General features: G+C 35.1%; 1 protein-coding gene across 16 annotated transcripts in view; it reads left to right on the top strand.

The window, feature by feature from the left end:
• CACNA1D (calcium voltage-gated channel subunit alpha1 D) overlaps positions 1-25887 on the top strand; it is a 232573-nt gene that overhangs the window by 88760 nt on the left and 117926 nt on the right. For all 16 annotated transcript variants that reach the window (XM_026857486.1, XM_026857485.1, XM_026857471.1 and 13 more), the window contains exons 4-7: positions 18387-18526; positions 22322-22464; positions 23861-24013; positions 24929-25125. In XM_026857486.1, the coding sequence (XP_026713287.1) occupies positions 18387-18526; positions 22322-22464; positions 23861-24013; positions 24929-25125 (633 nt within the window). The remainder of the gene's footprint in view (positions 1-18386; positions 18527-22321; positions 22465-23860; positions 24014-24928; positions 25126-25887) is intronic.

The raw sequence follows: 25887 nt of genomic DNA, 5'->3' as shown, positions 1-25887 counted from the left end.
CATTGCTCACTGCTGTCACAGAATCTAAATGACAAGTATATAGCCTGAAGACCCAATCTAACCATATTTTGTAGCAATAGTAAAAAGGCTTTGCATTTGTCCAACATATTTTATCCAAAGAAAACATTACAACAACAAATATTACTGGATACTTTCCAAATTCTGGGTTCAGTCCTGCTCCTTTTGACATAAAAGAGAGAGTTGTTTAACTCTAGACATGATAAATACACGACAGCACGGACATCGAGGCTTATATAACATTGGAAAAGACAACTTTACACAATCAAACCAGAATAATCCTTTTCTCTTGTAAGAAAATTCATGTATGTTTTAAGGATCCCTGTGGAAAGGACTTCCCACATGTGAAATGCTATGAAGCTCTATATGTTTATGTAGAAAGGATAAATGGCTAAGATGCTCTGCTGAAATAGAAACCTGGGTGGTTCAGAAAGTAGTGTAAAAAATACTGATCGTATGTGATTGGAAAAACTAGTGTCGATTCTTTGGTGGAGTTCAAGTGGTGACAATTTTGAACCTAAAGTAAGGTTTTGAAGATAGGGAGTTAAGAGAGATTTACTGAAACAGACATATAAGAAATGCATATTTTAAAATTACATAACAGGTTTCTGTGCATACTTTGTCACACTATGGAAATTGCTGTCTGGCAGAGGGTAAATTAATCATTCTCTTGGATCATTTCAAATAAATAGGTGCAGAGGCAGGATAATAGGATGACTGTGTAAAGAAAACTTATTTTGTAAGAGGGAACATGTAACAGCATGACATTTTTCAGCTAGGAAAATTGAAGAATGAGAGAGAATCTCATTGGGGGAACATGAGGGGGAGAGAAAAGCTGTTTCAGATAAAGGATAGTGTCAGTACAAGAACAATTGGGTATCAACTAGCTGTGAGTAAAGTTACTTTAGAGATTAGAAGAGCTTTCTAATCACCAGAGAGGTGAGATATGGGAAAAGACTTCCAGCAGGAGTGAACAGGACACGAGTTTTTGCAGGATTGGGCCCCACAACGTCACATCTAGCCTAAATGCTGTCAACTCTGCTGGAAAAGAGTGCAGAAAAGAGTCAAGAAGTAAAATAAGAAAAAGATGCAAATCTGAATTTACTGACATACTAAGAAAATATCTTTTGATCTACCCCCAGATCTAATGAAGTGCTAGACTGTATAGTTTTTGTGAAATTATTGTACAAAAAAAGCTTTAGAATACCTGCAAAAACATAAAATACCCAGAGTTTATTCAGAACAGTTAATTGGTGCTGCTGCTGCTTCTCGCCAGATAACTTTGAAATTAGCGATTGGTGCGTTATTGAAGTATTTTGAATTCTAAGTAACTAACTCATCTTCAAATAGCTATAGTCTCTCAGGGTACAGTAGTAGTGCATGTTTTATTATCAAAATGTATTTCTACTTCCTGATTTATTCTTTATAGAACAAGATAGATGGTAAGCAAAAGTCACTTCCTTAGTTAGAAAGGCCCATAGGTATTTAGTGACATACACTTTTTGTAATGATAAGGGATTAATGGTGATGATTTACTGGAATATAGTTTCACTATGATTTTTGAACTCCTTTCCTAAGGGATAATATATTGGAAATATGTAAGTTAATGATAACCTGTGAAATTAGGAATAAATGAAGTATGTGGACAGAAGTGCTGAAATGTCTCATACAGAGAAAGAAATTGATGGAAGTATAATGTGGATTAGACTAAAGTTGGAGAACTATTTTAAATGAAAGTTGTTTTCATTTTTGTTGATCGTCAGTGTGGTACAATAATACTTAAGAGTATTGTAGATACTGGCACAGGACAGCTATTAGGTAATAGTGTGGAAATATTAAAATGTGAAGTGCATACCTGTTTTGAAGCAAAACCTAGAGTTATTTCTGAAAAGTGTTGAGTGCTGCTGTTAAAAACGTAACAATAGTTAAGGTTAATCATAATTAAGGGAATAAGTGTAATATGGCCATTTTATTTCAGTGAAATCATGCATTTTTGTTGGTTTTGATGTTTCTTTTCTATTGAAGAGTAGAACTAGGTCTTTCAGCACACTTTGGCTGCAGGGATTATATGAATGTTTTATGTAGATCTACACCAAATATTACTGTAGGAATTTATGCAATTGCTGGATGCCTCACCAAAACTAAATGATATTGTCAGACAGAGAAAAATAGGTCTTTAAAAGAAAAACTTAGATTTATGCCTGAAGAGTTGTGTTCTGTGATAGATAGTGAGTCTGGAATCTTACAGTGTTGATTCTTCTAAAGCTCATATACTCATCTAATTTAGGATTTCAGTGTCATTATCCCCAGTTTATGCTAGAGGAGAATCAAGGAACTGATTTTCTTGGGTGACCACATTCCATTTTAAATAATTGTAACTCTAAGGCTAATCTGCCTTTCATAAAATAACAAATTATTCTAATCTATTATACAATTGAAGCTGTTTTTTTGTTTTCAATGGTTTAATACCCAATTCTCATTCTGTATCATAAATCTTATAATTTGTTGTGGTGAATAAATGAAAATTTATATTTTGCATTCCCATAAGTATCTGCTAGAAAAAAAAACATAAGCTTTTAAATCTGAGCTGAGATACCCCTTGTTAATTGTGACTCAGGTACTTAACTTTTCAAGGGGAAAAGCCAGATTCTTAGTCAACCCAACAAAAATAAAACTAAGAAATTAAGGTTATTCTCTGGTCAACAAGCACATCATACTCTCTCCAGTGTGTTTTATATGCCACTTCTTCTTCTTTGGCATCTTTCATTTTTAACTGTATTTCCAGGGTAGGTTAAAAGATCGTTGTTTTCTGTAAACTGTATTAATTATACATGGAGAACACATCTATTCAGTGTTTTGGAGATCTTTCATCCAGTGTGTAGCTCTGTCAAATAGGGGAAAAAAGGTTTAGTCTTACATGCTATAAAACCCAAATTACTAGTTAATATTTTAAAAGGAAATGGTACCATTGTTTAAATACCAGGTTTGAAATATATGATCATGTTGAGAATAGAGGTTCATTCCCTGGCATGGTCAGTACAGATTTTAAGATTCCAAAGTAAATATGTTGTTTACTCTGTGACCTTATGATTCCTAAATCATCATATATTTAAGTACTAGTGAAAAAGTAATGCATGCAGTTCAGTTGGTTGTTATGTAGTATGTTGCATTCTTAATTAGTATTTTTGAATATGGCCTATCTGTATATATAAATTAAGGACTGTTTCTGCTTCCAGAATAGGCAGATTTTAGGTTATTTTTAGTAATTTGTGGGAGTTTTGGAGAATGGTGTAATTGTAATTATCGTTCTGTACTTTCCCATGAAATTATTATAATGCAAAATTTGTTGTTGGTATTTTTGACTATTTCTTTAAAACAAACCAACCCCGAAACAGATAACAAAAACCTTCAAACATAAAGAAGTTCAGATGCTCATAAAGAATGTGAACTAAGCCATGTAATATGGCTGAATTTCCCTGAAGGAGGAGGAGGAGGGTGTCAGTTACGATTAATGTGAACAACATTTATGGCCCTAGAGATGTGACCTCTCGTTACAGTAAATGTGACAGCATGAATTACTTTCAATTACAGTGAACTACATACAGCTACATTAGTTCTGACACACCTCACTAGGAGACTGCCGCTTTGATAGCATTAACCAAAAGAAAAAAAAGGCAAAATTTTGAGTGCAAATGTGTATGTCACTTGAACAAAACCACTGGATTCTGACTACGACGTATTATTGCCTTAGGTTTTACACACTTCTATTACATCATTTGTTATTTCCACTGGCACTTTCAGGTTTGGGCACTGGAGAATATGAAAACCACCTTTTAAATATGCCAAGTATAATAAATATAAATGCTGATTTTTTTTTGTTTGTTTTTAAAAAAGGTTAGATGAATTATCCTTTTTTTTTTTTTTTTTTTTTTTTTACTATGATAAGTGGCTCTGGCTGTCAGCATGTCCCACTGTTTTTTAACACTATCAATTTATTCATGAAAATTAAATATATCACAACACAGGATATTTATCACTTGACAGAAGCAGTTGTTATAATGTCACTACTTTTTCCTTCAAGGTTCAATTATCATGCTTCAGTTTCTACCTCTAAGCTTTCATAGAAAATAAAAGAAGCCAAGGGCAGAAGTCAACCTTTCACTTTTGCAACAGAGGAGATGCCATCTATTTCACGCTGTGCTAGGTATTCCATCGAAACATGAGTAAAACAATGCCTTTGGCAAATCATAAGTTAGAAATAGCACTAAGTAAAAGAAATAGCTTTAATTAAAACATTTTGTTTCTCTTTGAGCAACTTCCAGGCCATTAAGGTATGAAGATTTGTACTTTAGTTGTTATGCTTATTGAAACTTGAAACAAAATCTTAACATTTTTAGAGCTTTCTTCATATCACTGAAACAGTGGGAGTCTAACAGCATTTTCAGTTTGGCTATTTTGGTTGTGAAATGTCCTCACTTAGGCAATCAGATTCCCTAGAAGGAATGCAGGTTCATCTTTTTTCTTTCTTTAGATTTATGGGCTAATCTAAGTATCTCCATTGTTGTAAGCAGTAAGTTTGATACCAGAGAGATAACATAAATGATTTAGAATAGGTCAAATAAAAAAACGCATTTGTGGCCCAATTGTTACATCCTACCTGCATGGGCAAAGTGAGATAGGTTAAGAGGTAACACCTTAGGTTGATAACAATGTTTTCTCCTGCTTCTGGAGGTGCTGCATGCTATTGATTTGGCGTTTTCTTTATGTAAAAAATTTATAGTTTTTCATGCCATTAAACCAAAGAAAAGCTTCACAACTAACTCCATTGGATTTCTTTTCTGCTTTCCTTACATTTAAGTCCTCACTTAAAAGTATTAATGGTACCTGACTGTTTTTAGTTGCAAGACATAAGACTGTCTTCACCTAACAACTCCTCTCTTCTCAACAAAATGGGAAAATGTGGATGGACTGTCCAGGTGGGCCAGGCAGGCTGAGGGCTGTTAGGATTGTTGAATTCTGTCGCGTATATGTATAAAAGCATAGGAATGTCTAATTCGAAATCATAAGCATACTTAGAAAGAATGCACATGAGATTAAATTAGGAATTCCCCAAAAGATAGGCTAATGATTGCTGTTTCATTTTTTACAATTATTGAAGTGCATAAAGCTGGAAAAATACAGGGCTGACTACATGTGAACATCTTAGTACAATGCATGTTTTTGAAATTCTGTGCATATAACTGAAGAAGGGTAAAGGGGGTTTAAATTGTTTTTGGCTCTGGGTCTCTCAGTGATTTGTATCTGATCAAAATAATAGTTTTTTCATGCCTACTTGGAAGTAGTAGAGACTGCAGTTCTCTGGGGGAAAAAGCCCGATTTTTCTGAAACTGAAGTAACAGCTCTTCTTCCATGTCATTACATTCAAGAACACAATTTGTAAATATGCTTTTGAAGCTGTCTTGCTAAACAGGTGGGATAAAGTCACAGGGACTGTGACATTTTACATCAGCTGGAGAGCATTTTTATAGGTGGATTAAAAGCAGGTGTTGGTATACTCAAACTCTCTGACAGTGATAATGGAAGTGAACTTGAAACAGTGACAGAGCGCTTATGAATATATTGTGGACAGTGACTTCTCTGAAAATCAAAACTGATATCCCAGATAGGGGAATAGGAAAAGAAAAAAAAAAAAAAGGCTTAGGCGCAGTTCAGATGGGACTAATAAGAATAACAAAATAAGCTTTCTGATAAATAGTGTTCTGTGTGGAGAAGTGGAAAATGAAATATGAAGTTCAAAACCTAAATGCATCTCCTGGGCTGCCAGATGGTATAGGAATTGAAAGGAGAAAAATTATTTTGCATTGTAACTTTGAAGTTACAAGGATGCACTTAGAAGTGTTTGATATTTTTTGAGTACTGCTTACTGCCTTTAATATTATGGCTGGCTATGTGATTAAAAAAACCATGCGTAGTCGTTTGCAGAATCTGGAACTGTAATTGTAGCAGGCACTGGAGGGGCACTAACTAATGTTAGTAACATTCCACAAGATAGAAGGAAAACTGATTCATCCGTAGAGAAGAAAAATTTGGCCTCAGGGCAGGCAGACTCATATTTTCCTTTCTATCAGAAGTTGAAGATTTTTATCAGTAAGGCTTGATTTTTAGATCACAGAAAGTGAACGAAAAATACTTTTTCAACTTTATTCGGTTATTTTAGTTTTGATTTTACTGTGGCAAGCTTTCCTGATACTTTAGCAATGACTCTCAGCAGTATTCCATGTGTTTATTTCTTTAAAAATTAGTACATTTATTGTTACTTCTGTTGAACACTTCTATCATGGTTAGAATTAAGAAAAGAGTAAGGCTTCATGATGATGCTATTACTAGAATCAAACTACATATATTTTCATTTTTTAATGATTTTCCAGAAGACTGGACCAATATTGTACCTGAGCACAGCTGAAATCAAAACGGGTATATCACTGATCCTACTTGTGTACTGAATACTAATTGGTGCTTTGGCTGAGATATTTTTTGAGTTTTTCCACCTCTTAATGTTTCTTGTGCTCTATGCAATGTATGTCCAGGCTACTGTCTTTTTGCTTTAGGGACACTAAAAGGGCTTCCACTGAACATGATCATGGCATAAGACTATGTTTCTCCTTGCAACTCTTTTTTTTCTACAGATCTGCATTTTCTTGGTTATGGAACAGTCAGAGGAATCTGACCCTCAGATGCATAACGACAATGTTCTCATATTCACTGAGCCTTCTGCTTGAGTTGGAGGTCTTCCCTTTCATAGTTATCCAAATACTTACTGGGCGCACAAAGTCTTTTATCAGTGGAAAAGCTTTGATATTTTTGATGATTGTGGAATAAAATTTTTATTAAATAGGCAGTACAGACATTTGGCTCAAAAACAACCAAAGGAGAAGAAAAGTACTAGGAAGAACTTGTTCAGCAAACTGAAACACTCAAGGGTAAAGTTGTGCTTTAAACATTTTCATGGATATTGCAGGCCAGTCTTTTGTCAGTTCAGATAAATGCATTTTTTTGTTCTTCACACTGTTGTTCTGAACAGTGTCTACACGAGTATTCTATCCTGCCCTCTCCTACTGTTGAAAATTTATTTCATTAACATCATTGCTGTTGACATTTTTATAGTTTATTACTTCTAATGCTCTGGCAGGTTGTCTGCTCATAAGTAACGCAGTCTTCCTAGACTTATTTGTTATCTTTTATACTGCAGTACTGCATGTTACCTAGTAATAAATATAAAGTAAACTTTGTATGTAAGTAATTAAGTAGTTCTTTCTAGAAGAAAATGATTCCAGGTTGATGATAGAGCATGAAGCATGTCACTACCAGAAAGGCATTAGATTGTTCACAGCGGAACACGTTATTTACCAGTCATACCTTCTCAGTATAGGCGTGTCATATCCACATCAGGTATTGCGTTCAGTACCTTCTGTATGAAATGCTAGTGATGGCCCAGTGTTAGGAAATATTAAACAAGAAACTAAGAACTGAATTCATATTTCTCTGATCAAATTTCTTAACATTATTATTCCAATATAAGGTATTCACATCGTCTGGTACTTTTTAAAGCCCTTGTTGATTTTTTTATAATATTTTAATTCTGTACGTGGTCCTGGTACAGAAGACCTAATCCAGGTCATGGAAGTTGATGGCTCTGCAAAACACAGAGGATTTGAAGAAAATGTTCTTTTATTGATCTTACAGGCTTGCAGAAAGCAGTAGCAGACCATAGGTGTAGGACACAGCTCTGCAACTTGTCTAGGGCTCTACCATTTAAAAATGGAGAAATATTCCAGTAAAGTAATAGACTTAAATGTGTTCTCCCTTCATATTCTGAGACTTCAAAGTCAGACCAGGACGTATGGTAGGTACAGATCTTGCTTGTGTGTTTGAGTTTTTGAAAGCCTTATTAATGGGTATTTATTTAACCTTCTCCACCCTAATAAAACAAAAACCCAAGTTAACGCTAAATTATATAGGCTTACATAAGGAAAGTGTCCATCTTGCTAAAGGTATTTAGAAAAACAGACTGTCCCGTTGGGTAGGTTTTTAACAAATCATTCTGTAGTTTTTAAACTGACAGAGTCAAAGAGCTACTGTAGTCATATATCTGACAGACTAATGAGTGAAGTACAGTAATGAAACTATTGGTTTTACCAACTTCCAGTTCTTTTGTTATGAAAGTAGAAATTAGATTTGCAATCAGATGGATAAATCTAGGGCAAAAAACACCTACTCAATGAATATGTCATTGTTCTGTTTCCCAGCTGACACTACCAGTGCAGAACATAACTACAAAACCAATCTGTTCTCCATATTTTTTTTTAATCTTTTTTTTTTTTACAGAAAGTCCTTGGCATTCTTAAAACATAGCATTGCAACATTATAGAGCTGCCAATGAATAGTTAACCCACAAAAATGTTACATTTTTGTTTTTCTCACTTCCTTTTCACTTGGGATGCCATATTCCTTTGGAGTGGCTTGAAGAAAACTTGCATGAAGTATCATTTGGAAAATAATCTGGCTGTTGGGATAGACTTCTGCTTTGGCAACATCACCTACGTAAAAGCTGAGCACAAAGTTACCCTTAACTGATATATGAGCCACTTTTTCATACCTTTCAGAACTGTATTAGTCAAAGAACAAAATAAACAAATCGAAAAACTATGAAGCAATCACAGAAAAACTATGAAGCCATCACAAAATGGACATAGGAAGAAGTGGATGGGCTTAAATCCAGGCTTTTGCAGTATCACCTGAATAGACTGCATTTTTACGACAGTTTTTAAAGAAATGTATATATAGTATCAATACTTATTTTTTTAAGTACTGTTAGCAAGAAGATGTGGATGTGCTCACAGGAAACATATTGGAAGGCTCACAGAAGAGTATTTTTAGAGCAGGTTATTTTTTTCCTGTATGTTTCATATTGTAATGATGAAATGCATTATAGTTTTCTTTGATTTAATTGGTGAGATTTTGGTATGGTATTTTTCTGTTTTAAGGAAAAATAATTTATTTTGGCTCCTGGAGATTATCTTTTTTACCCACTTTACCCTTGTTTTTCAGTTTCTCTTTGAATGTTCTGGCAAGTCTGTATCTAAGAAACAGTTGAACACAAAAACTGAGCTTATTACTAGTCTTGTAACATCTGAAAGTTTTCCAAGTTCCAACATATATATTAAAAAAATTCACTAGATAATTTACTGCTATCAGTGCTCCAGTCTGTTTTCTACTCATGGGTTTCTGCATCATCAGATATGAATTTATAGGGATTAGAAAATTCTCTTGGTTTATAAATTCTCAGACAATTTGAAGATGTTCACTGAAGTATCTGATACCTAGGAACATTTTCACCCCGTTTTGTAGCCAAAGCCTACTCTCTTACAAATAAATAAAACTGTAATTGAGTAATAAAATATATTTAACATTAATGCTCTTTTATGACTAGATGCAGGTTTAATTCATTACTTGACATTGACTTTAGTCAACTATGTAAGGTAAAATTATGTGACAACGTGACAGCATACATAAATATTGTCTCTTCTATTTTCCTTATTTTGCTGACCTTATTTTACTGAATATCATCAATTATAAGGTGGCAGAAAGACACCCAAGTAATTTGGATTCTCTTCCAGTTATATTCTTTATTGCCTACTTGGCCTGTTTTCTGTTGTGCAGTTCAGATTCTTTGGCATACTAAATCTTCAACAGGAGTTGTATGGATTTAGGATTGAAACTCACATGTCACTACCTATTGGCATTCCTACAACTTGCCTTTCATACCTTGCATGTATACAGTCACTGTGAAGTGATTGGTTCATTGTCTCTTGTTGATAGTTTTTCAGTAGATGGTAAATTAATGGCAAGTCTGTTAGTTTTAGTCATTTATGAGCAAATTTCCAAAATGATGACATTTACCTTGTTTCATCAGAACAACATGAAACAGAAAGATAGTCTGTGCCTCTGTAAGGTTATGCAAAGGAATGTGAATAGTGTGTTTAATAATGTACATACTGAATAGATATGTCTGTTGCTTCCACCTAGCTGTTATTCAGTAAAGCTCTGTATTACCTGTCAGAGAGCAGAGAGAGTTCCACCTAAATACAGCATAGGAAAAAACTAGACAAAGAACAAATTTTTTTTTTTTCTATTTAATGTTATGAACGGAAAATATGTTTTTAGCATATGTACTGAATAGAGCTTTTACATGACCAAAACCAGCATGGATCCACACAGATGCCTGTAACTGGTATGAAAATTTGTCATTTGGATGCAACATTTTCCTGTCTATACAAATGCTTGTTTTCACAACGGAGATGTTTAACTATATCTCCGTTATTGTGTTATTTACAAGGTAAAGTGAAAAAATATATGATTAAAAATATGAGAAACTCAGGGATTAAATGCAGGTATTTAGAAGAAGTGATTACAGGATATGATGAAAAAAACTAATCAATGTGTCAAACATGATCTTCTTATGCGTCTATCTCTGGCTGCCATAATCTGTCAGTTGAAAGTGTAGACATTACTGCTACCTAAAACTCTTTGAAGGTTGAGATACTATTTCAGTGATGTAAGTTATTAAAATGCAACTTCAGACTACATTGATAAAAAAGGGAATTTAGGGACTTTAAGAAACTTAATTACACTTAATTACTCTTCAGCATATAGCTTCATATCCATTTCATGGATTTGCTGTGCTCACTGTTTGAGATGTCCTGTTGCACATTCTTTTCATGCAAGCTGTCTGCTTGAGATCTAGAGGGTGGAAGTGTTAGTTGGGGCTGTATACCAATTGCTTGTGAATTTGCAGTTCAAATGCGATGAAAAGATTTTGTGTCCTCTTTGGAAATAGTGAAAATTCTTTAAGTGAGATATGATGCTTGGCAGTGTACTAGGAATGCAAAATCCCTTCAGTTTATACAGAAATTAGTTTGAGAATGTTCACGGTGTATAGCACCTACTTCTAAATATGGAGTTTGCATTTGGTATTGACTTCTAAGTGTCAACCTTGCTATCAGATACACCAGCGCATCTGGATCTGAAGTAGTATGATGGTGTCCTATAAAGAGCTCAGAGATTGGAGATATTTCTGGGCCTAATGCCACATTCCTGCCCAGAGTTGCCCTGGATTTTACAATTGAGCCATCATATTCATCTCAGTTTTATTATTCGAGACTTCCACAACTAAAGCTAAATTTCCTATACTTTTTTGTAGTAGTTACTTTTGTAAATTCAGGAGTGTGCTTGGACTCTGACCGCTGCATGATATGTAAGTGTTAGGAAATGTATTCTCAAAGTTTCCCAAAACTGGCTTCTGAATGCGTAAAGACATACAAGTTAATATATGCAAGTGACTTAGCCACATCTGTACTGTTTCCACTAATCCCTTCTGAATTTCTGAATTTTGGAAAGAACTACCTAGATCTTCGTCCATACCTTTGTAAAACATTTTTGTTTAGCATACATATCTCGCTGGGGTGCCTTTTTGATAGAGTTGTTCAGCACTTACTGTTTCAAGAGGATTGCTAGTACTCAACTAGAGACATAGAGAAAATTTAGTCACCAAAGGTGCAATCCATATGAGCAGTTAAATAATTCTTTAAAATACAATGCCTACACAAGCTGTCTCCTTTTTCCACACTTGAATCCTAGTGCTCAGGAATTCTGAGGTCTGTCAAACTCTTTGTACTCTGAGATGTAGGGATGAGGGTGTTCTGGGAGCAATTTAAGGTCAGGGGTCATGGCTGGTAAACATAAAATCATCTTGTGTATATGGAATGTCATGTGGTCTTGAAGTGTGGAAATAACGTCTATTGGCCCATGTCTGTATTAAAGAAGTATAATTATGGATATGTATTACATTTTTAAAAGTTTCTGCAGAGCTTCTGTGTCAAAAAGCTAAAGCTTATACTTACAAGAACACTAATGCAGACATCTGACATAACTGAGAGCAGTTCCCTCATGTGGATCAGGACTGAGCAGGAAGATGCAACACAACTTAGTTGGGTTGATCAGAACAGAAATCCTTAAAACACTGTTTCTCAAACTCTTCCACCCTTGTTTGCTATTATGTATCTAAAGGCATACTTAACCCAACAGTTATCACTGAATTATTGAGTAATAAATAATTCTAGTTCTTCTAATAAGGGCAGAATAATTTCCACATCTAATCTAGGAAGTAAATTATTTCATCAGCTTTAAAAGCAGAAAAAAAGGTAAAGCTCTAGTGCTGTTTTCTTTTTGCCAGGTATATGGATATCATGTTTGTTTCATTCTCTATACTGGGAAACTGCTATAACATTTTCCACATGTGGGAATAAATAGCTTTACTTTTTTTTTTTTTTTTTTTTTTTTTTTTTTTTTTTTTTTTTTTTTTTTTTTTTTTGTTAGTATTACTGTGGTGCAGCTCAAAACTGATTTTCAGGGGAATACAGATATAGGAAGTGAAAAATTGAATTATTATATTTCAAAATTAAAAACTCAGTTATTTTTCTGTCTTATAAATGCTGTGTTTTCCCAGTGGCAGAATTTGAAAGAATGGCTGTTTGTCAAAAAGATGAAAGGCTTTGTATGTTGTCAAGGAATCAGTCGTGCATCTTATTTAATAGTACATGATTGATTATTAGTCTCCAAATCAAGAATGTCAAAGTGTCTGGTTTTGTGTATATCTAAACTGCAAAAAGTTGATCAGTTTGGTTGCTTTGCTTTAACTTAGTCACTTTATTTGCTAAGCAGTTTTTGCTCTGATGTGTGTTACTCTGGATGCAAAAATTTATTTCCCCAGTTAAGAAATAATTCTGAGCTCTGATGCCCAATGAGTGGAAATTAATATGAGAATACTTAATTACATAGCATAGTAAATTAAGGTTTTGCAAAATAATGGCTTTTTATTTTAAAACTATTATCTTGTAAGACCTCTTAATTTAAATGCTGAGTTTTGGTGCATCGCATTACAACATATAACAGTAGCTTGCATATTTCTTTCAGAGATTTTGAAAATATGAAGATAATAAATGATGACTAATGTACACCATCTGGCTAGGATGGGGGAAAAAACCAAAAAATTTCTTCCTGAGCAACAGGGTTTCTTCTAGACTGCTTTACTTAAGAAAGTAAATTTTTTTCTTGAGAAAAAGTAGTTCTAATGACTTCACTGAAACTCAGTTGGTAAGGGTAGCCTTTGTTTTGTACTCCATGATCAATATCAAAGCGGAGCTGATTGATGTCTATCAGAAAGGCAGTATACCTTACCAGTCCTGTTGTTGCATCATATATTCAGAAGGAGATTGCTGAGACTTGAAGATTTCGAGCAACATTAACAACAGTGTTAGACAGCCTTGCAGGAATCAGCCGCCTGTAAAGAGAGATGACCTAGCTCTGTGTGGTATCAAATCAGTGAACCAAGCTGCTATTAATCTCTACAGCGATAGGATTAGATTTGGTAACATAGACATATTTTTGTGCTTCATATCTTCTTCAGATTTACAGCTGTCAGGTTTTTTTTCACTGCTGCTTTTGTGATGCAGTATAGAATTAAATGCAATAATACATATTTGAAATTATGTACCATTTCTAATTCAGTCTGTGCAAATTTTAAAACCAAAATTGTTTGATCAGTTTCTTTTAATACAGATTTTCTTTTTCAGACATTCACTCAGTTTTATGTGTTTCCTTTTTTGTATGGTTGTCTTATTTCTTAGTGATCCTACTTCCATTTTTAATGAAATAAGGTATTCTCTTAAAGATCTCAACTAATTTGAACAAGTAAGATGTGCAGGGATAGTTTTCTCCACTATAAGAGAAAAGAAAGCAGATAAACTGTTAGAACTGCAGTCTGTATTTTTAAATTATCTCTTAAAGTTTTAGATTTGTTTTTACACAGCAAATGTACCTCTGCAACTCTTCCAGTAATACTGAAAATGGTATGATAGATTAAATTTTATTTACTCTCCAGTAATGGTTGCTTCAGCTCTGGACATGATAGGTGATTTATGGCCTACAGATGTATCTCAGTTGCAGAGGCAAAAACTGCTGTCCATAGTGATGGGGCAAGGAGTTACATAAGTGTGAGAAGGGACTGCCAGTACCTTCCTGAGGGTGAGCAGGTTGTTAACTTTGTAATTTGTGTTAGAATATCTGTTGGCTGCCTACTTATCAAAAAAACCCAGTCTGTAAAGAAAGCACAGCTTGTACTTTGAATATTGTTAACTGCTGGGCCAAATCATTCATCTGGCCTCTATGGAAGACACAAGTTGCAATTTAAAAAAAAAAAAATTGAGATTGTGAGAGCATGGAGGAAAAAGGAAGGAACAGTGAGAAACAAAGGAAGAAATGAAACACTGGAAAACAATTGGCCTCTTTAATTGTAGATGTATAGAGATATCTGTGTTCCTTTTCTCAAGGTTTTCAAGAAGTTGTGGCTTTTGGATTGCCCAATGGATGTCGTTACATCTTTCCCTTGTGCCATTGGCTCCATTAATAGCGTCGTCCCTGATTCTGTCTTGTACCTATTATGAATATATGTTTCTAGGGGCAAGTTCTGGAACCAGGTATATATGCTTTACAACAGAGAACAAGAATGGAAGGAAACTTGCATTCTTCTACAGCGAGGAAGGAAAACTTTCCCAGTGTTCACTGTTACGTAGCATGCTGGGCCTTTTACATGTTGAATGTGTAGTGGGTGTAGGCAGTTGTACCTGCCCTGAACTTATCTGTACTTTTCCTTACGATTATTGTAACAACTATCAGAATCATATCGGAATAAGAAAAATTACAGAACTGTTAACTGCGAAAGAGCCCTAGAGGTTATTACCTGGGAGAGATCTCTGGAGTTTGCCTAGTCCTTCAGCTCCTAGAAGGACTGTTGCCAGCACTAGATCAGGTCAGCTCTACCTTTACCTAGCTGCATCGTCAAAACTTCCTAATCTGAAGCTTCATGTTCACATTCTGGACTACTCTTCTGATAAAATTTTTTTTAACATCCTGTGAACCTCCAAACTTGCAGCTTGTGACTCTTTCCCCTTATTTTAGCATGTGCTGCTACTTAGCATTTGGCTTCATAGTCTTTTTAACCCCCATTACGTAGTTGTAGTCTGTTGTGGTAAGGTATTAGCTGTCTTTTTCTATCTGCCAAGCCACAGAAACGCAGTGTTCAGATCACAGCTAACCCCTGCAGGAGGTTAAAACCTTCGCAGGAACAAAAGCACCAAACACCAATATGGTGGTTGCTATTTGCTCAATTTATTAACTACGCAATTGCTTTATATATGCCTTTCTGTACACCGCGAGATCTTTAGTTCCCCGTTCTTTCCGTACATTGTGAGATCTTTCATGTGCCTCTGTTCTTCCTGTACATCGCGAGATCTTCCAAGCGCCTCTCCCTACAGTAGTCTGCTGTTAGACCTTCTCTTAGTCTCCTCTTTGATGGAGAGGAAATCCTCCTTGCTGTAGAGGAGATCTCCCCTTCACTAGAGCCTGCACTTTCTCAACACGTTTTTTGAACTAGGACACTCAAAACTGTAGGGGTATTGCAGCCCCACAGCACTGAGTAGAGGTGGAGAATAATTTCCCTCTATCTGCTCAACCCAATATGGAATTTGTCTGATTTACAATGAGCACATATTTAATGTGGTGCCCACTATGACTTTCAGGTCCTTTCTAAGCTCATACTGGTGTGGGATTATTTAACCTGAGGTTCAGAATTATAGTTTTTTCCCTGCTGAGATTCATATGGCTTCTGTTGGTCCAGCTGTCAAGGTTTCTTATGGTCCATCTGCAAAGTGACACACACTGACACTAACCCCACCACTGGGTTTAAAAAACGTGCTTGTCTTGCATCCCATGTTGTTTTAATAGAATGTTTGCCATACTTTTTAGGAAATAAGTAACGGTCCTGCTTCCACAAAAGAGGAATAAAATAAACAGGAGCAAGAACAATATTATTTTAAAAGATGGATGTTAAGCAATAGGGTAGAGTTGTTAATTTGAACTGTTGCATTAAAATTAACTGCAAGGGTATGTGACTGTTTAGCAAGTTACACTTTGGACTGGGGCAAGTGACTAACCCAAATAACAGAAGAGCATTAGAACATTCTTTGAAGTGAGGGGCAAAGATGCTTTTTAGGAGGGAATCTGGTAGGTTGATGGGTGAAATTAAATTATATGTTTGCCTGTAATAAAAGGACTCTGGACAGGTCATCTTGGCCCAGAGGGTCCCATCCAGTCCTGTGTCCTATGTTCCCTTTACATAAAGAAGCTGTTGAAATTTTGCATATATGAAACGTCCTGTCTCTTTTGTCTCATCTTTTCTTTTGCTACTATAATTTTGATATATATTTTGCCCATAGCAAATGCCAACCATAATATTTTTGTCTTCCTTATGTTGTCTTACATTATTTATCTTTCTATATCCAAGCTGCAGACTTAGCTATTTCTGTCTTACTGCGTATAACTATTATTGTGAAATGTGTACATGGTAGGATTCGCTTGAATTTAAGCTTTTTTACAGTGCAGTATGTTTCTTGGGAATGCTGATTATTCATATTATTGTAACCTCTGTGGTGCTCTTTAGCTGAAAAAAAATCTGATGGCTAGAGAGCACAAACTATTCACATTTCTTCTGAGGCCACTTCACTCTTGTTATCCATTATTTGTTCCAGTTTATTGATGCAAATTTAACAGGTAAGTGGAAGGGACAATTTCAAAATTATTATTAGGAAGTATGAGGAGAAGGAGGATGTCCATCAGTTTCACTTGACAAGAAGATGTCATGCAAAATGTAACACTGCTGAGAAGAAGCTGCCTTGGGTGAGGCTCTACAGTGTTTATGAAGTGTACTCAAAGCAGAGGAGAAAAGGCAGGGGTATGGGACTGAGATGGGCAGGAGATGAGATCCAGTAATCCTTGCTTTGCACTAAGAGAAAGCCTTACCTCTCCTAGTGATCTCACAGTGTCTTGTTGGAGATGAATACCTGTAAAGGAGTATGTAGTTTATTGATAAGCCTCTACATTTACTGAGTCACCAGCATCAGATTTATAAATGGATATATCACATCATAACCAACTATAAATGGCCTTTTCACAAGGAAAAAAAAAAGCTTTCCAAATTAAAGACTGTGCATGTGAGAATATAAAGATATTGGTTTAAATTGCGATCAGTTAAGGTTTGTTTTTCATTTGGTTGTATGTGAAGGTGCCACACTGTGTAACAAACAGCAAATACATAGTCTCGTGTAATATCTGTACTATATTTGAGTATATGATAGTAGAACATCATAATCCTTACTGAGCAGTTATAGTCCATATAATTAACATTGTGTGTGGTAAATGAGCAACATCCTGTGTTCCTGAACAAGTTTAAAAAAATGAATCATTCTATTTGTGTCTTTTAGTCTTGGTTCTAATATTTACATAGTAAAAGATAACTAAGCAAAGTATTATACAAAGTGATGAAATAGTGATTTCTGAAGGTAAAAAGAACAAATATGTTAACTGACTGTTTTGATAGCAGTGACTTCTACAATTTATCCCAATCAAATATACTATTACTATAGAAAGAAGCCACAAAAAATATTATCCAATTATCTAGGAAAGGAGATTCAACATATATTTCTGTTTAAAATAAGAATTTTGGTAGAATGAAGAAACTAATAAGATTTAAAAAGCACTGAAACAAATCTGAAGTTGGATCTTCAGAAATTTGCAAGTTTATTGTAGGGTAATTTAAAGAAATCCTGGTGATGTGGAAGGAAGAATAAGTCAATATAAACTTCCACGTCAAGATGAAAAAGTTGCCAGACAGTGTAAAATTAAAAGACCCTGTTAAATAGCTTATAAATTATTGAATCTTCTTAGTGTGGGATAACAGTGTCTCAAACTCCCTTATTAGGTAGAACTAATTAAATAAAGGCTGATATAACGAATAGTCAAAATAAGTGTATCACTGCATACCTTTTAAGGATATTTCCAGGGCCCTCTGTTCTACAGCATTTTCTGCTTTTAATGAATGCTAAGAATCCTGTTGACCTGGATGGGACTATTTGCTTAAGCAAAGGTACAGTCTACTTCAATGTTTGTAGAAACAAGAGTCTTTTTCTCTCACAGAATGTGAAAAAAGGAAAGTCTCATGCAATTATGTAATTATAACCTTGCCAGTACAGCTACCATTAAGCGCTATGCAATTAAAACCTGTAAAATAAACTGCCATGAGGTATTGTATCTCCTTAGTCCCAATCAATGCAACTTACCCACTTACTGCAAATTTTAGCTAGTAAAGGAGCCGTTAAATTATGTTATCTTTCATTGTGCTTTTTTGTCTTTTACAGGAAAAAGTAGAATATGCCTTCCTGATAATTTTTACAGTTGAAACATTTTTGAAGATTATAGCATATGGATTATTATTACACCCCAATGCGTATGTTAGAAATGGATGGAATTTATTGGATTTTGTAATAGTAGTAGTAGGGTAAGTAACTCATCCTTTATTATGCACAGACTTACAATTTTCTTTACAGTGAGGTTAGATACAGGTCTGTTTGGCTGTGAGTAATGGCCTACACTTGATTTCTGTTCCTTTGGAGTAAAAGAATGAACTGATATGAGTGAAAAATTAAACACAGAGTCCTAAAAGTTTTCAATGCTACCTGTGGCTGCAGGCTGTGTTGCACAATCAGCTTTATAGTAAAAGTTTCCAGGGAATTTTGAGTTCTGCCAAAAATGTTCCTTGGTTGTTGTTTTGCAGAATCTTCATCTGATTTTTCCAAGGTGAACTCCTGATATCTTTCTTAAAGGTTGATCTGTTTAGGTCCATACATTGTTATTTCATTTATTCATTTATGCCTATACTGGGGTTATGTGGAGTTGATCTGTTCTACAAAGATCTGTGGGAGAAGATGTGTTTTGAAGTGGAGAAGAGTGGTCAGGGAGAAAGAGTTAACTGAGTGATTCTTTGACCTTCCTGAAAGCTGAGGAAAATCACACTCTCCTTTGGGGTGCTTCAAATCAGGCCCCAGATATATGTGACTTTGTCTTGCCTGGGGGAGAATGTATGCTACAAATGCCCTTTTTTATTTTTTATTTTTTACCCTGCATGCCTTGCTGTACCAGGAAACCCTGGAGTGTTCATTCCCCTCAGAGAGGGAGGCTTGGACCTTATGCGGGTTCTTACAGAAGAATAGAACATGCCACATTCACATTATGCACCTGCTTATGATAAATAATGTTTTGTGTCAGCAATTTTGTGTCAATGGTTGTGCTACTTCATTAGAAGATCCTGCCTTCAGCCATCTAGGGAAATAATCTTGAGGCATATATTCCCCAATTCCGTAAATATTGTGGAAATTATATTGAAAAAAGGAATTTCCAGTACTGTACATTTTGTTTACTGAAGATATTTGTTATATAGAGCATGGAGAACATTATCCGTATATAACATAAAGAAGACCTTGGCATGGAGTGTGCAATTCTAATTTAATTTTTAAATTCAGAATATATCAGGGATTGTCTGTAATTGAAAAGGCACAGAAATTACAGTGTGTGCTGCTCTTAAGTCATGTCATTACATTAAGGGAAAAGAAAAGGATGCAAAGTAAAGGAATTTGTAGTAAAGCATTGTTAAATTTGGGTAAGTATTATGAATGTATGAATGCCCCATTTATGACTATTTGATTCTGAGCTAGTAAATGTTACTGACAAGATTGTATTTGGGCCAGTTGCTTGGCATTCAGGCAGTTTTGATCGAGGACTAAAATTTGTGTATAAATAGATCCTTCATCAGGTCAAGTCATTCTCAACAGATTGGCCTCTGTGCCTGAAGGCGAAGCTTGGTGGGCAGGTGTGGAGACTATCACATGTAAGAGCTCTAGTCTCTTGCCAGGCAGTCACTTGAGTTAGACCTCTTCCCTTTTGTCAAGTGACCATGGAGTTACGGTAACCCTGAAGCAGTCTAATTAACATGACCTCTATCTTTGGCTGTGTCCTGAATACATGATAACTAAAAAATTTTCCATTATCTCATAAAACACTTGTTATTAGAGGCTAACTCTAGTTAGGTCAAATGCTCACACTGCATCTGTGGAAAATATGAAGAAAAAAGGACTGCATATTATCAGATACCTAAAGTACCACACTAAGATAAAAAATCCTAGCTCAAACCCAAAAGTTTTGGGATATAAACTATTGTGTAGGCTGTCATCAGTCTACCTGGAAGACAAGGTAGACCTTCATAACGTGTCAGGCACTGAGAAAGCTGTGAGCAATGTTTTTGGTCTTCTTTTAAGAAGTATACAACCAACATAAGCAAGTAAGCAAGCATGAGTCCATTTATTTAATTAATACATAAAAGCCCAGTGAAAAATTTATTTTCACATATAACCCAAGGTGGATATGGAATCACTTCTGGATCTGATTCTACCTGACTGGTTTCATTGTGAAATTTCATTAGGTGTTTTAATAGTTTTGAAAGAGCTGCCATGATGTCTTATATCCTGAATGTATTAGATGAAATTTGCTTCATGTGCTTTCTCTACTGAAGCTGTGGCAGTCCAAATGCATAAATCTTAATGATACCAAAAGAAATCTATAGTGGCAAAAGAGAAGCATGTATATAGACTTTTTTTTCACAACATCAAATTTGGCATTTAAATTTTGATAAACTGTACAGGAAATTAAATGTCAATTTTAATAAAGGAGATCAATGGTTTTAAACCTTAATGGCTTTATAGAATAGACACAAAGTGACAGAGCTGTATACGTAGCTGTGAATGTGTTGTTTTCTTGTGTCTTTGTCAATTCTCTCCGAAACCAGACAGAGTATGAATTACTTTCAGAACAGTCTACTACTTGCCTACATGCTATGCCACATAATTTCCATTGATTTCTGTGAAAAAAATCAGGTCCTGGTAGAGAAAGCTTTCATAGCACCTTCCTATGCCTGTAGCCCTTTAATTTTCTGAATGATGTGGAGCCGACAGACGGAAAGCAGTTTCTCTTAATTTGGGACCTGATTCAGAAGTCTGTTTAATCATGTCTGCCTTTAGAGCATGAATAGTCACTTTGAAATCATTGAGGTGGCTCATTTGCTTGGAATTATGCTTCTATTAAATTATAGGGCTTAATCAGGACCTGAAATATTAAATGTTTGGATTTCTGTGGTTATAGCAGTATGTAGGTTGGTGGTATTCATTCTAAGATATGTAGTCTGTGGCTGGCTTTCATCCTGGAGGAGAATGAAGCAGAATGGAGATGGGTGTTGACTGATACAGGCAAATTTCTTACTGGGGGAAGAGAAAGTTTTCAATATTCTTGGGCAACTTATTAAACATAACATGATTCCTAGCAACTCTCCAGCACTGACAGAGTTGTGAAAACTTCTCTTGACAATACCAAAAACCTGCACATTTCAGAAGTCCTTTACAAGTGTGAAACATTTTTCGGGATTAAAAAACTATTGACTTGATAATCCTTTCAGGAGAAGTTCAGTTTTGCAACTACTGAACTACATACTGTGCAGAGGATAATGTGGTTTGCATGGTCTAGCTACAGTCTAGAAAACCACGCATCTGAAATGCAGGTCCAAACTAAAATAAACCTAAGAATACTTTGCACTTCAACCATTTGCATCACTGTGAATTGCTGCTAGAAGTGGGAAGGAAAAATAAAACTTGTCTTCCAAACTGTTCTAATGAATGACTAGCTCATTTCTGCAGTGAAGAAATACAATATAATAAATGAGTCATCTGGGAATATTTTTATCCTCAAAGATATGCATAAGAAACAAATCTTTTTGGTGTTATTAAATGTTGGACTCTAATTATTCTTAATATATTCAGGTTTTGCTGACTGTGTTAAGAACTGAACTACGGTGTCACTTGGAAGTTCATATATTCTACCAAAATTAAACCAGATGGTTTCTAGTGATTATCTATTTCATGTTCTAAAGAGAAGACTAATTCTCCAAACCTTACGGTTAAAATGTTTGAACAAAGAAGTGGCAAAGTAGCTTCATTTATTTAAAAAGAGCAGATTGTGTATACAAGCAGAACGCTAATTTATTGGATACTGGGTGATCATCGCTCTCTGAAGGGATTAGAAACTCTTACACTTCATAACTCTTCCTGTCATGATTTAACGTGTAAATATACCTCTCATTTTGACAGCTGAGCAGCTTTTCAGAATTATCTGCAGTTCAAGTAATTTCCTAATACCTTTGATTGCGTGGTAAATGGATGTTGATGACCTTACCCTTCATCTCATTTTCTAGATTATTTAGTGTAATATTGGAACAATTAACCAAAGAAACAGAAGGTGGCAGCCACTCAGGTGGCAAACCTGGTGGCTTTGATGTCAAAGCCCTAAGAGCCTTTCGTGTATTGCGACCTCTCCGGCTTGTATCAGGAGTGCCCAGTAAGCTCTTTTCTATTTAATTCCATTGGAATGAATACTGTAACTGATCTGATGATTTAACTTTCTTGTTCTAGACACTGACAGAAATGAGATAATATAAATTTGATTTTTTGTTATCTGGTCATGTATAGAAAGTGAGTTTCAAAATGAATGATACCCTACTTCAAGCTGAACAAAGGATTGTGAATTCATTCAGTGTATGATCTTCTTACATAGTTCAATAAGCAGACAGGGGAATACACTTCCTTTTTAGAAGCTTTATGTAAAAGTAAATTACATATTAAAATGCAAATACATGAGAAAATTCAGATTTTTTTAATTCCAAAACCCTGCAGATCTGAAAGTGTAGGTGGTCCTAAAATAGTTTATATGTTGGTAAGTGTATGCCAAAGCAGATTACACATTTCATATTTCCTGCCCCCTCCAATGCACATGAATGCCTTCTGTTTATCTCAGTAGAGCTAACAGATAAATTAAGAAACTTAAAAAGTAGAACAGTATTATTTAAAGAAAGCAACTGAATTTTCTGATAATGTTCATGTTTTAATATGTTATTAATTACTGAAGCTATTTGGGCTGAATAAGATGTTCATGGCTTACAATTCAGCTCTTTCCAAGACATTCAAAAGAAGAATCCTAATGCTGTGTTTATATATTATATCATAGTCTGTTACATGGAGATGATCATGATCGTATATATATTTAGCAAAAGAACTTTGGTGAAGAAAGAAGCAGTCTTATGAAATGTCAGAAAGGAAGTCTATTAAAATAAGAGAGGCATATTTTCATTGGTGCTATGGAAGCTTCATTAGTCAGGATTTACCTCTTTTGGTAAAACCAAAATTTGGCTAAGTATTTAAGGAGAAAAGATAAATGGAGTAGTAGTGAAAGTGATGTGAGGGATACATGATGAAATAGTTTGTTCAGAGTAAAAATGTGGTTTCTCAGGTAACTACTCTGTTTATCTCTCTGCACCAAAAATATAGTTCTGCAACTGGCTGAGTGTACATTTTCTCAGGACTTGCCACAAAGTTGGGGTTGTAGCACAGAACTTTTTAAAGGTCATATAAAATGACCTACAGCCACACACTGACTACATGCCCTTTCATTCTAAAAAACCATAAATTCTTGTGACACATTTCAAGCATTGACTTCAGTGACAACCTTTATTAACAGAGGAAATAATTAGACTTTGACAAAAAAGTTTTAGATTCTTATTAAGTATTTTGTTACAGGAACATTTTGTATTGCTGGGCAGTAGATTTTTTTTTTTTTAAACTGATTCACTCTGCATGACTGTATCATTAATTTCTAATAATGTGTAATTACAGAAAATTTGGTAAGGCAAAGCGTAGAAGTCTGGTTCATATCTTGTATCTTCTTATTTTTCTTTTAGGTTTACAAGTTGTCCTGAACTCCATTATAAAAGCCATGGTCCCCCTCCTCCATATTGCCCTTTTGGTATTGTTTGTAATCATAATCTATGCTATTATAGGATTGGAACTTTTTATTGGAAAAATGCACAAATCTTGTTTTCTTATTGATTCAGGTAAGCCTGAACTCTTGACTAAACTAAGGGATTAATTCTGTTTTCTTTCAAGTCTATGGGATTTCAGTTTGAAGTAGAACAGGGGACAAAGCACTAAAACTGTTGTAACTCCAGTTTTCACTGTGGTTCAGAATTTTAGGAAGAGTGCATTAGATTTAAAAAACCAAAAAAATGCAAACCAGTTAGAGACTAGAACATGCTCTGAATAGGTTTTAATTTCTGATATATATAACTGAAATGTCAGTAGTGAAAACAGTAAAGGTGACTATCCACAAGGGAATAGTCACTCAGTACTATTTTTCTAATCTCTGATTAGTGAAAAGCTAGCTAGTCCTATTCCAGGGAAGATGCACTTTTCTGAGTTCAAAATCTGGCAGTCTCTCCTTCAGGATTGTTGCAGTGTGGTAAGAAGTGCAGTTCTGAAATGAGTAAAGAAATTTGTCCTCCATCTAGGACATGATAAAAGTGCTTGTTGTGGGAAAATTTTGAAAGAGTGAAACATCGTGAGGGAGAGAGGGAGAGATCTCATCTGATGACTAAGGCTACATTTCTATCTGCTAAGTAATGAAGTAGACTATATGTAAGAATTAGTCCAGACCTGTTTTCCTTGGTGATCCATATGTTAGTATGAAATGGCATGAAGTGAAGAAACAATAATGAAGAGAAAAAAAAATTAGCATGAGGAGATTCTAAAAAGGTATGTCGTATTATTACATGCTTCTCTCGACTGCTTAATTACATTCAGTTTTGGTTATGTGAGAGAAACTCAAAGCTCTGAAGCTCACATTGCCTTTCAGCATTTCTCAGGTTGATATCTGGATTTCCCTTCCAACAGGGTTGGTATTTCTTCATGTGAAGAGGTAACTCGGAAAAATTTGAGAACTGAAAGTTCTGATTTTTTTGGTCAATTTTCAGATATACTAGTTGAAGAAGATCCAGCACCTTGTGCATTCTCAGGGAACGGACGTCAGTGTGTCATGAATGGCACTGAATGTAAGGGTGGATGGGTTGGACCAAATGGAGGCATAACCAACTTCGATAATTTTGCATTTGCAATGTTGACTGTATTCCAGTGTATAACCATGGAAGGATGGACTGATGTGTTATACTGGGTAAGTTCATAAATCGCTGAGCTTTCTTTACTTTTAAACAAGCTTCAATGTTCAGGTGAGAAACAAACTGGTTTACAGTATCATCAGGAAATCTTAGTGTGTTTTTCAGGAGATGGACTCGGCTGCCTACTTTTTCCAGTCACAGTATCTTACTGGACTCCTCAGGCTAAAAAGACATTTTAAAAATAAATTTATTCATTGCTTATTTGTTTGGTTTTTTTTTTTTTGCCTATTCCATTTGGATAAATGTAATATTACATTTATGTCCTTTGGACTAGCATTTTTTCATGCAAGTTTTTAAATATGTCTTTTCTGGTTAAGCTTAAGAGCTCTTTTTTGTAGTATTTCTACAAAATATGTTATAATATTAACATAAATTAGAACAAAGCAAAGTCTCAACTGTCATCGCTTGCTGTGGGGACTGCAAACCATTTGTTAACCATTCAGAAACAACAAATCACAAGAGCTATGAGCCTGACATTGTCTCTGTGGAAGCAGCAAAAGGTATTAAAAAAACCTAACCGTCTAAGTCCCCACCTTTAAATGCTGCTCTGGCAGCAGGTATGGAATCTCCACAGTCTTGCAATGTAAACAGACAGCTGGACACAGACTGGTAAACTGAAAGTATATTTAGTCATCATTTTACAAATGAGAAGAGGAAGAAACACAGAGATTTTTAAAGGGGGTCATGTAAATATACAGGTAAACTTTTCCCTGCCTAACCCCATTCCAGTCCAAGGATTATTACGTTCTTTTGTGAAT

Source organism: Athene cunicularia, assembly GCF_003259725.1.
Source record: "Athene cunicularia isolate RWA chromosome 12 unlocalized genomic scaffold, athCun1 chr12_part1, whole genome shotgun sequence".
NCBI classification, from domain to species: domain Eukaryota; kingdom Metazoa; phylum Chordata; class Aves; order Strigiformes; family Strigidae; genus Athene; species Athene cunicularia.
Note: the sequence above shows the minus strand (reverse complement) of the source record. Positions and strands in the feature narration are given on the sequence as shown.